The sequence below is a fragment of the Elaeis guineensis genome, chromosome 6 (genome assembly GCF_000442705.2).
Source record: "Elaeis guineensis isolate ETL-2024a chromosome 6, EG11, whole genome shotgun sequence".
In the NCBI taxonomy this organism is placed as follows: domain Eukaryota; kingdom Viridiplantae; phylum Streptophyta; class Magnoliopsida; order Arecales; family Arecaceae; genus Elaeis; species Elaeis guineensis.
In genome coordinates, this window is record NC_025998.2 from 15,730,624 (window position 1) to 15,743,706 (window position 13,083).

The 13,083-nt window shown below is 34.8% G+C and overlaps 1 protein-coding gene across 1 annotated transcript; it reads left to right on the forward strand.

Annotated features, from left to right (window-relative positions):
* The first annotated feature begins 1,553 nt into the window (after positions 1–1,553).
* On the forward strand, positions 1,554–11,326 carry LOC105047115 (uncharacterized). Its single transcript, XM_073259252.1, is given in 14 exon segments — positions 1,554–1,889; positions 1,979–2,021; positions 3,661–3,752; positions 6,055–6,099; positions 6,263–6,266; positions 8,291–8,369; positions 8,467–8,501; positions 8,504–8,536; positions 8,539–8,597; positions 9,655–9,700; positions 9,703–9,724; positions 9,956–9,963; positions 9,966–10,000; positions 11,062–11,326. Coding segments are annotated over 14 exon segments (786 nt in total). The 5' UTR covers positions 1,554–1,682; the 3' UTR covers positions 11,140–11,326.
* The last annotated feature ends 1,757 nt before the right edge of the window (positions 11,327–13,083 follow it).

Sequence of the window (13,083 nt, forward strand, 5' to 3'; positions counted from 1 at the left end):
ATAGATATATGATACACATTAAATAAATTGATCATCAAGGAATTCAATATACCTCTCCAAATAAATTGATATATGTTTTCAGAATATGGAGTTCACAATATACAATTAGAGAATCATACTTAGCAAATTAGTTATCTAGCAACCCAATATATACTTTCAAGCAATTACTACATAATTTTTAGAATATTATATACATCAATACATACTATATGGCTTGGTGGTATATATTATTGATTTTCTGATATATACTACAAGCTTCTTTGATATACATCTAGTAATGATTCAATATATATCTCTAAATAAAAGTATGTTCTAGAAAATATATATTAATTTATTTAGATATGTGTATTGAATCATTGTTAGGTGTATGTTAAAAAAATATGTAGTATGTATCAGAAAATTGATGAGCATATATCACTATGCCATATAGTATGTATTGGTAACATAGTATTCTAAAAACTATATATTTATTTGCTTGGAGGTATCTATTAATTTGCTAGATTACTAATTTGCTAAGTGTGTATCAAAGACCACGTACTATATATTGATAAACTTAATATTTTAAAAACTATGTATTGATTTATCTAAAGATGTATATTAAATCACTACCAGATATGTATCAAAGAAGCTTACAGTGTATATTAGAAAGTCGATAAATATATATTATTATACCATATAATGTGTACCGATAAAATTAATATTCTGAAAACTTTGTATCAAAGTCAATAGGTATATATCGAGTTGCTGGATGATTAACTTACTAAATATTATTATCTAACTATATATTATGTATTAATAAACTTATGTTCCAAAAATTGTGTATCGATTTATTTAAAGATGCATATTAACTTACTTGATAATTAATTTATTTGGTGTATATCACTTGACTATGTATTATGTATCAATAAAAATATATTATGAAAACAAGAAAGAAAAAAATAGCATATATATATATATATATATATATATTAATTACGAGACTAACGAACTTCATTAATAGAAGGAGCATCTGATTCTATATAAAATTAATATTTTGAAAATTTTATATCAATTAACTTTAAGGTGTATATTGAGTTGCTGGGTGATTAACTTGCTAAATATGTATTATCTAATCATGTATTATGTATTGGTGAACTCTATATTTCGAAAACTGCGCATCAATTTATTTAAAAATATATATTAATTTATTTAATAATTAATTTATTTGGTATATATTATTTGATTATGTATTACATATCAATAAAGAATATATTATAAAAAAAAAAGAAAAAAATATCATATATATATATATATATATATATATATATATATATATATATATATTTCTGTTCCCCGCCCATATGATTTCTATTCCCTGGAGTCAGGCTCTAAATCATAAATTGTCCACTGCGGTCGACCGTCAAAATTGATGTTTAAAAAATTTGGAGACGAGTGCTCCCAAATGGCAAACACGTGACGAGGAGCTACATGCCATTTTCCCCAGCTTGTCCCGTTTCACCAACTTGGCTTCCCATTTCATTTTTATACAAGCATGCCCGTCAACACCGACTTCCACTTGTCCGCTATTGGTTCGCAGAAGGCTGTTCGGTTTCCCCACTCGTTTTAAGGTCGACTTCCGACGACTGACTTCCAAGAGAACTCGTTCCCGGCTCCCCTCCATTCCACTCTGAGGCCGAGGAGAGATGGACCGGCCGGATCCGTTCGACAGCGACGCGGAGGGCTCGGATTCGTCGGATTCGTTCGACGACCGGCAGCTGACGGCGGCGGAGGTGGAAGCCGATCCTCTGCCGGCGGTGGAGGGGCTCGGCATCTCCGGCGAGGCACGCCCGGGGCGGGTCCTCCAAGTCTGTGGCTGGGCCATTAATGGAACAACTCGTTGTGATTTCGCGGTGGGCGCGATTTCTTGTTTTTCTCTATATAATCATTGGGTAAATTCCATTTTTGATTTCTTTCCAATTTTTATTTATTTTCCTTTCAGTGGACACGCTGCTCGGAAGGTGGAAATTTCAGCTACATAGAAGGTAATCCACCCCTCTCACTTTGGTCTTCGTGGATTTTTTTTTAGCGAAGTTTTCATGGATGCTTTTGTTTTTGTAAATTGCCAGGGATAACCAACTTCATCTTTCTTTATCTTAGTTCTAAATACCATGGCACCTAGGCGATACTTTTCAAGGGAGGCTCTTGCCTCAGTACATGGCTGGCCCATTGAGAAAAAATAAACAACTGGATTTTTCGGTTGTGTACTTTATGCCTATTTACTTGGATAGTACTTGTATCATATCCTGTAGACTTGAAAAAGGACTATATGAAGAAGAAAGGAGGCTAGCTTATAATGTGATTCATGAATAGGAAAGGCATTTACAATTTCTGAAGCTCTTATATTGGATATATTGATCTGTTTTATGTTTTTTAGTCTTTTCCCTTCAATATTTACTTAAGATTATGAAGCTTTTGCCTGCACCTTTGGCCATTTACAGTAAAATAGGATGTTATTTGAATGTAGCTGCTGCTTGATTAAGTTTTCTATGTCAAACATACATTTTTGGCTGGAGTCGGACTTAGGCGGCAGGCAAATGTAAAATAAATGGATCTGGACAAGTCTTAGTAGCCAGCAAATGCTATGGTCCAAGGACCTCTTTGGGTGCTTCTACAGGGATCGGGCCAGTTGGCATGCCCAGCCTGCAGTTTTCTAAAGGCCTGCCTCAGTCCAATCTGTAGGCTTGTTAGTCTGTGGGACTAGGAAGGAGAAAAAGACCCATGGAGGTTTTCTTCCTCCCATAAGATTTGCGCTGGGGGCATGGGTTGATGTCGGTCATTCCCAAATGGATGTCCCAATCCCTGAATCCTGCAAGAAATTGAACCACTCTGCTGGATTATCCAAACAGGCCCAAGTATACTTAATAACTCTTGATTGTAGTTAGATGTTTAAATGTACTTGATTCACTGTGTGTTTTGAGACACTTGCATTATTTTAATATGGATTAGCTTCTACCATAGGTAAGATTGTAACCTATGCTGGCTGATTTTGAAGTCCTATATCCAGGGTCCCTTACAGACAATCTTGTCATGCCATTTTTTTCCCCAAAGACAAAGGCAAGAACTTCATTGTTCCAAGATTTTTGAAGTACACCATGATATATTTTTTAAAAAAATATAAATTGGCTTCATACTGTTGTAGTGGTTTAAGTGATTCTAGAGAGGAGACAAAATAATCTTATATTCGAAGAGGAACAAGTTTACACACCAAAAAGTTCCCACTTAAAAACAAACTGGAAGAAGATAAATAGAAAAAACCCATCAATGAATTACTAAAATTCAGGGTTCAAATATTAGACTTGAAAGATGCAGAAGGCTTCAATATACGTTATAATTTAGAAAACCTCTAATTTTGTGAAGCCAATGGCAGACTGTTCATCAAGCTCAGGTCATTCCTAATTTATTCACTATTGAGTTCCTGAAAGTTCCAGCTAGGAGTCAACTGTGGATCAGGATTTGGAATCCTACATCTCATCAATGGGATTATACTTTTATTTTCTTTGAGAAGCTTCTTTTTTTTTTTTTTTTCTATACTTATGTAATCATGTTAATACAATAGGTCAAACTGGGTAGGTTCAGTTTAAAATTTTGAGTTAGTTTTTTAACAATTCTATATTGCAACAGGTGAAAACAAAGCTACTTATCTGGTTACTGCGGATGATGTTGATTCATATCTAGCTATTGAAGTCATTCCTGTTGGGCATGGTGAACAGAAGGTATATTTTCTTCCTTAGTTCTCTCATTGATTCTTATTCAAATAATCTTGCAATTACATGATAATTATGTATTGATAACACTACTTATCTAATTAAAAATGATGAAAATGTAACTATTGTTAACTAATGAAATAGATGTTCTGATGAGAGCTATTTATCTATTTGACATATCTAAACATGTTGGCAGGTGCAAATAAAAATAAAATAGTTTTCTTCCTTAGATCATCTCACCACTGGATTATGTTCTGTTCCTTGTTGAGGATAATTTAAGAAAGAAAGAAACATGTCATGAAACCTAATGACTAGTCAGATGACATGCATTACCAATTGCAATTTTAGGTTATTTAACTATGGAGCAACCCTTGGAACTCCTCTAAACATTGGACGTAAGATAATGGGGTTTGTTGCAGGTAATTGTGTTCATCTATAAGGCAAAACATATAGATGTAAGACTAAAATTGAAACAGTCCCAAAATGAGTTGGAGTGTGCTATGATAGTTATGACAATGTCAACATTTATACTATTCATCAAATGCAATTTATGCTCAGTCTCATGCTTCCATAACCTTATACTTCCAAACAAACAAATATGATATAACTTGGCATAAATTCACCACTACATAGGTGTATCAAAATTTGGCTTGCCCAAGATTTTAAGTTTAATGAAATCATCTCAGATCCTTTTTAAACTTCAGAAAAATAACCCAGAACTTGGTGCATTTGAAACTAGAGTAAGTTCAATGGGCTATGACTATGCTATAGAATCTACAGTGGAAAATTATCCTATATATACATTTATAACAAGCATTTGTCTTCTTGTTTATTGTGTGAGTACTATACATAACTGGGAATTTTTAGAGACATCTATATGAAGTACAAGTGTAGTAAATACTCCTCATAAATTCTCTGGGAGTTAGCATATAGAGTTTGCCCTTGATATACTAAAGCATATGATATTAGTTCTCATAGTCTGTAAGCTGCTTTTAACAGATTGGATTCAAGGAAGTGAAAACATCGCAGGTCAAAGATTTTCAATGTGGAACTTGACCTTAGTATGCTTAATTCCCCTGTTAGCAGTCTCAGATTTTGCAATTTGCATTCCACCTATTATCATGGAGAGGTGTAGAAGCAATATCTCTTGTCAAAGTAAGGTGGCAGAGTGAAACAACCTCTATGACAGTATGAGGTATGAAAGAAGGAGAAAGGGTTGCTTTTCATTCTTTTATAAAATGAGGGGAGGTCTAGGAAAACAATGAAAATAGATGCTGACCTCTGATCAGTAGGATCACTGGCCAATCAACATTTTTGAGGGCTTAGAGCTTTGATGTGGGGACATACCAAAAAATTGGAGCTACAACCCTCAAAGGTATCAAAGAATAGCACAACTATAAATAAAACTGAAGGAGAAGCACTGAGAGTCTGAGATGCTAGTTGACCATAGAAACTGCATGCATAATGGTCAGACACAAGCTAGTGAGGTTAAGTAATACTTGTGCCCTCTAGGTACAGAATGCAGCTTCATATGAAGCTACATATAAAAAATGAGAATACTACCAAGGCAAACACCATCAGTGCAGTATTAAGTACCCTTCATTGAGAGAGAAACCTCGAATCTTAAAAGTTGTGGAGGTCAAGCTAGCTGCCAATGGAGAAGCTGCTTGAATGGGCACGTTGTTTATCATCATCAGCAATTATGATATTGTTGACATAAAGCAAATAAACAAGGCCAGCAAAATAGTTGTGCATGACTACATGCTTAAATGATGGACAAGGAAATCTATTTTAAGTTGACAAGTCCTCGATGGGGACGCCAAATATGATTAGAAGACAAGAGTATGACTTACATAGTTCTTCTTAAAGAGATTAGACATGAAGAAAGACATTCTGTATCTGTATACAATAAGATATCACTACAATAAAAGAACAAAATAATGATCATCCTTGCCACAAATTTCAGCAATATTTGATGCCAAAGATGTTTCCATGGTTAAAATGTTGGCAAATGTAGTGAGTTCTTCTGTTCTGAATGATTCTTTTGTTTTCATTGTTATTGTCTTTGAGCATCATGTGACAGTGAAACCACTGTGAACACCAGCCTAGCTGGCCAGACATAAGACTTAGACATAACTTTCTATTACTACAGTAGCACAAGCATAAGGCTTAGAAGTAACTTTCTATAATTACAGTAGCACAAGTGACAAATCTAATCCCCAGTTTACTTAATTGTTTATATTTATTGTAGGATTTGTTGATCCATTTTCCTCCTCATTTTCATTCTAACTTTTTTCTTTTGAAAGCACAGGGTGAACCTGTTAGGATCTTCGCCAATGAACATAAAAAATATCATGTGGTAAGCTGTCTATTTTTTTTTTTTTTTTAGATGTCTCTTTTTCTATGCATGTAGTTTCTTATTTCATAAAATCAACATTATAAAGTCAAAATGAGAAGGAAGTTGATTTGCAGAAAGTCGCCGTTTTGGTTTGTGATTAACACAAACAAATAGAAAGTAGTGTAGTTCAAACTTGTTAATACTTGCATGAAACTATGTAGAAAATAATCCAGGAATTGCTCGACTTAAATGATGTAGAGATATTCATAGCAGCCCAAGGGACTTGGTCACCATCAAACTAAAAAATTCTTCTACTCTATTTACATAAGACTGAGAGCAAGTATAACTATTGAATTAAGAAATACCTTCTCACATTACTAGATGCATAGAGGTCCAATGCATTGGAGACCTAAATTACCATAAATTAATAGTGAAAGTTATTGTGCACATAAATAATATGCTTACATAGATTTATCAAATGACATTTGAAAGTTAGCTATATCTCTCGATTTCAATTGACTAAATGGTATTATGCCAACAAAGCAAAAGAGGTACATATGCCTACAAATATTTGAGCTAACTAAAAGAAGATAGAATAGCGGGTGGGTCTTGGCACAACAGTAAAGTTGCTTCATTGTGACTTGAGTGTCACTGATCCGGAAAGATCACCAAACTCGATATAGATCATTTGGCCATTCTAGATAGCATTGGACAGGATTCAGGAGTGAGATTTGCTACATCGAGAAGCCAAATTGCATACCAAACTTCGAAAAACCATAACTTGGTTATATAATACCGATTGAAATGCTCTTTTTCAAATCGATTAACTTTTTCAATTTATAATTTGGTGCTGCCCCATAAGGAGCGCTGCGCAGCTAGCGATTAGGCCCAAATTCCATCATTTGGACTCTGAAATAGGCGATCAAATCTAAAATTTTTTTTTAGAGAAAGATTTTGATCAAGTATATCTCCAGTCCAAGAAGAATTACACAAACGATAGAAGATAACTTCGATGTAGGAGTTGAGATCTATCTCCTATAGATTTTAGCTTTTTCATATTATTTTCACTAGTCATGTTTATTTTGGGAAAGCTTGTCCTATTGAATTAAGAGAGGAGTCTGACTCTAATTATACAAGAGCAATTTCATTATTATAAATAATGGCTATGTATTTCAATTTTTTGGTTCATCAATGAAAAAGGGACATAAACCCTACTCTTACTATCTTTCTACCTTTACTAAATGCTTTTGAGAAATTCGAGTGGAGGGGTTAAGAAAATTTTTCCTTCTCCCCAATTGGATCGGTCATAGATTTGAAACATAGAAACAACTTCCTCGCAGGCAGGGTTAAAGTGTGTACATCTAACGCTTCTTAACCCACGTGGTGGGAGCCCGTGCACTATAGGACACTATAGAAGAAGACATAATAACATGCTGAGCTGTAGATGAGAAATTAGTGGCTTACGCTAGATGAGTTGCACCAACATGTTGATTTCTTCATAAATAGGCATAATAAGGATAAATAGGTTGGAGTGTTTACAATTTCGCTATATTCAATTGGAATGAACTTCTGAACAATAAGATGGAAAACACATATGTTACCTGTAGAAGAATTCATCCTCAAGTTACTCTAGATCATACATATGTTACCTGTAGAAGAATTCATCCTCAAGTTTACTCTTAGATCTGCTATATTTGCTTATGTTTCTATTTTATTTTATTATTTTGTGTGTTTTTTTAGATGTGCCAAGCATCTTGAAAGCCTCGTGATGCTTTCCAGCAAACTAAGTATTGTATTCGAAAATGCATGTTAAGAACAATAATGTTTTCTTGCGATGAAACTGTATTTATAATTGATAGTTTAGTCGGCTTTGCAGATGCTTGTTGGAGCCTTCATAGCTAAGGATACAATTCATTTGAAGATTGAATGAGATGATGATCCAATAATTCTGAGCCATATATGCTGTATCATGGAATAGATTCTCCAATAATATTAGTACATTGCAATTATGACTTTCCCCATCAGTTTGCAATTATGACCTTTCCCGTTGTTGAGTGCTTGGATTTTTTTTTTAAAAAACGTGTATATATTTTTTTCATTAACTTACCACTGGATAACCTCTAGTGCATTGATAAAGCTTGTTGACAATAATTATACTTGTGGTGTGTGAATAATGCATGTGTACTTACTATAATAATGTCTGGTGCAGATCCTGATATGCAAGAGCAAATAGAGACAGATTTTTTTAATGGGCATGCGTCATTTGATGTTTTCTTACGGGTATATCTTTGCATAGCTTTTTTGCATTCACTTTTTGACCATGACAGACTCGGGAACTAATCATGCATCGGCTAACTGGAATATCTGTGAAATCTACAGGTTGAATGGAAGAACTTGGGTTAAGGTTAAGTTAGTGATTGAGAGGAGGGTTTTTCCATCAAGAATAATGGGTCACCTGTATTTCTGTCGAGGAGAAATTTTCACCAAGCATAGCTGTATGGTTCCAAAATTTTTTTGCTTAATTTCCTATTTTCAGCAAAAGTGCATGAATGAGCTTTCTGTACTTTAATCAGTATTGTATGCATGTTGAACTCTGTTATAATAGTTATCATTGAATACCTATCTCCAATATGCTACTAGCACAGTGTTTGCCGTACCACCCCATACCATCTGGTACGAGCGTACCATACACTGTATGCTTACATATATCCTTGTCATACTGGTCCGTACGTATACATACACTGTAAAAGGATGATACTGGTATGGGGTTGTACTGAGATAGCAAACTTGTGCTAGCAAATATTGGAAGCTACTCAAACTTTTGTGTAGTCCATTAATTTGTTATGATAAGTCTGTTATTTTGGTTACCTTACCCAATTATATTATGCATATGTTGGAAAGTCACGTAAAACATCAGATTCAACGAAAGCTTTCAGAAATAGCACATGATTTTGTTAGCATTATTAAAATGATGAACTTGAGGAGCAAGTGCTGGACTGGGCGACTCTGTACAGCATGTGATGTATGAACTTATGTACAGTTCTAGCTTAAATAAATAGATGGAAATAAATAGAAAAGTAAACATGTATCTATCATATGATACATCCAGGAAACGTTCAGCTGTTTTACTTTCTCTAAAATAACTATCCTAAATAGTGTTAGGTGGATCTATTTGAAACAATGCTTCTCATTTTATAAACCTCACTCACAAACACTGAAATGCATAGCTACACTGATTTCATCATATAGCTTATGTTGATGACCTTATGATTAGCTGACAGATATTTCTCAGACAATGAGTCACTATCATATAGCACATTATTTTATGCTCTTCCAACTTGGCTCTTGGACTTTTTTTTGACACTGATAGATTTCCAAATAGTATGACCAGTAAAACTGATTTAGGGTCTCCGCCAACAGTTTTGTGTCTGTTAATCAATCATTTTATCATTTTCTGATTGGCTGTATGCTTGCATGATCTAGGTAAACATAATGACATGGTACATTTTTCATTGCACAAGGTAACTGTGTGACAAATAATTTTCTGTTGTTGCAGATCACAATTCACAATAGCACTCTGCTGGATTTTTAATACATTTTGCTGAAAGGAGTAAATCTCTCTTATGGCTACGGAAAGTAGCTTGTAAGCACCATCTCATCTTTTTGGCAAATCTGTTGGGTATTCCATGTTTCATTTATTAGTTGTTATGCATATTTTTCTCAGAAGACAATTACAGATGTGCATGGACTTTTATTGTTCATATTGTCTATCTTGTGAGTAGTTGTGCCCAATTTCTATTTTCATGAGATAAAGTTGTGCCAAAACTTTGATTGTGATTCATTTCTTATTTTCATCCTTTTCCTGATTCTGCAGGTTGCGCGATGTATTGTGTTCACCATGAGAATGTTTATTGTGAGGGTATGATAATTATCTAATTAGGTTTTCCTGACTAAGAGTCATACTTAAGCTATATCATTTAAGCAAGTTCCCATTTCGCAAAGCTTAAGTGCATTCCATTTCTCTGTACCCCATTATGACTGCATATATTTTTCCTGTGCTCTGCAAATTTCTTTAGCTTGCTTGTATTCTTTACCATGCTTAATTTAGATGTCACAGTTTTCCTTTCATAATGACACCTTCTTTGTATTCTATAATTGTTAAAATTTATGGAGCTATTTCATGATCTATTGTTAATTGCCTATTAAATAATCATGTAATAACACTCCAACTTACCTGACAGAATTCAACTTACAAAATTTGAGATTATTTTGTTAAATCTGTTCTTGAAAAGTTGATGCATGTAAGATTCCTTTCTCAAGAATTTTACATTAATTTGATGATGGAAAATGTCTACCATTTTTATCGCTGAGCTAGGCTTTTTATAACCAGTATATCTAGCACTCCTAGATCTCATGGCAGGTGATAATCAGGAGTCCGGCATTGACAAAAAGATATTGAAGTATGTAAGAAGGAAGCAATGAAATAATAATCTGTATATTATTATCATCAAAAACAATCTGTCTATTATGCTTTTCTGCCTGAGATGGTGCAAGTCAAAATGGACATGCAGATGACATCATTTACTTGTGCTGTGTTCTGCACCAACCTTGGATGTGTATAGGGCCCAGAGGCTTCTGGTGCGGGACCTAGAAGCAACCAACAAGCGCTACAGAGCCAAGCACGCATAGTTGCCCTTTCGCTACATTTGTGGTTCCACCATCCCTCTAAGAGTTGTCTAGGTCCTTTCACCTGCACGTTCATTTCCAACTAAACTTGAAATATTTTCTTTTTATATGCTGAAATTCATTGTGTCTACCAATTCCCTCATCCCAGTGTAGTTAAAAGTGAATGGACATTGAAGAACTAGTTTATGATATTAATTATTACTACTGCCACCAGTTTTGCAACTTTATATTATCGAACTCTGCAGTATCATAGACATACTGAATTAATATATACCCACCCCAATCTTACTGCAGGCAGTCCAGAAACAGGAACCGAGCTCCATAAAGGCAGTCAAGAAACAGAAAAGAACAAAGAGGTGCCTATTCTTTTAGCAGTTAGAAGCAGCTTTTCGTGCCCAGTGAAACATATGTTGTAATTATATATCTACCGAAGTTATAAATGCACTCTGAACATAGTTTTCTTAATTTTCTCTGTTTTGAATAGGAAAAGGTAGTCTTTGTTATTATATTACTGGAATCCAAAGATATATTTGAATGCAAGCTAGAGTGTTCTTATTAATATCTGAGCAAATAAGCATATCCTTGAGCTTCAAGTCTCATATTCTGAACTTCCCTGCCCTCCATGTTTCATATATCAGTTACAAAATGTAGCTTACATGATGTTAAAAAAGGGGAATTTAATTGCAATGCTGCTGCGATTTTAGATCCCAAACTGGAAGATCATAGAGTTTCATCTTGCATGCTGCTTCAGTTGGTTAATTAAATTAAGCTTAGGAAGAATTTCACAACAAATAAGAAGAAGTAAATACCTTCTCAAGGGTCTCCCAATACCCACCATTCATTTTTCTCAAAAATTAAACCAACCTTGGCTAACAATTTGAAGCATGGATGTGCACTCATAGAACCAAGTCCAACTTGAATCCCTTCCAGTGTCCTGGCCAGAATAAATGTTGCAAAAAATGTTCCTGGTAAACATTATAATCATCTTAAGATCAGCTTGTTGGCGACAGGAAAAATTTATCTGGATTCAGCAACTTTTGTAAAGTTTACAATATCTTTGCAGGATTGAGCATATATCACAACTTAAAGAAAAATCTAAGACGTGCTGCTTTTTTTGTGTTTTAATGTTTTAACATTGCTGTGCTTACCATCATAAGTAAAGGGAGACAAGATTTAGGACCTTTATCAGGCAGTCTATTATTTCATTAATAAGGCTATCATAGTTGTTTCAATTCCCGGATATGCACATTCTTTTAAGTAATGATTTTGATGTATTCAGTAATTCCTCAACCTTGTAATATGATTCTTTTTTCCATTAAACATTTTAATATCTATTTATTATTGTTATCCTAACTGTAGAACAGCAATCTCTTCAATGTGTGCATCCTCATTGTAGTTTTGCTGCAACCGTTGGCACAAATAAATCAATAAAGAAATAGAAGAAGAACAAGTACCCATTTCCCCTCAAAAATTTTACTTCTGCTGTCTTTATGGAGCTGAAACCATGAAAGAGATTCAAGCTGGTCTTTTATTTGGCAGTCGCAGTACTTAATATGGAATTGGTGATGTGGAATGTTGCATAAATACCACTAGTTAAGACAAACAAATAATAAATTTTACCGTTGCCGGTCCATGAGCTGCCTGAATGGTACATCAGCATGGGATGGTTGTGGTCTGTAAACTACCTCATTCATCAGAGGTATTTAACCTGCCAAACTAAGTCGGGCACGGTATCTTTCCTTTGTTTTTTCTCTTTTTTCGGTAATGCAGTACAATTACATTGCCCTTGCATGTATACAACCACTAGTATTAGAGAATAGGAGTTCACGCAAAGGAAACGAGGCTGATTCTCAAATCATGGCACCTGTATGATTCGCAACATATTAGGGGGACTGACTCTCAAATCATTGCATTTGTATGATTCATGAGACCATCCAATCGGCTGCACTGTGATCCTCAAACAAAATTGCCTTCTTTTCTCTAATCTTTTTATTTTGTGTGCTGCGATGCAAACCTGGCATCCCAGAGAGAGCTGGAACATGCCAGCATTCTTGGATTCAGACCACAGCTGGACAGTCCCAGACCTTTTTGCCCATGATTGCCTCCTCCTTTCACAAGCACATTTCTTAGACCGCACATCCTTCAATCAGCTCTATCAATGCCCTCTGGTTTTCCATAACACTGTTGTCTCGTATCTCAGTAACTGTCAATCTTGAGCTTCCTTGGTGGAACAAGATTGTTCGTGATTCCATTGATTGAAAGGGGGGCTGCAACTGTGCTTCCCAGACAGTATTGCCTCAGCCATCTTTGCCACTC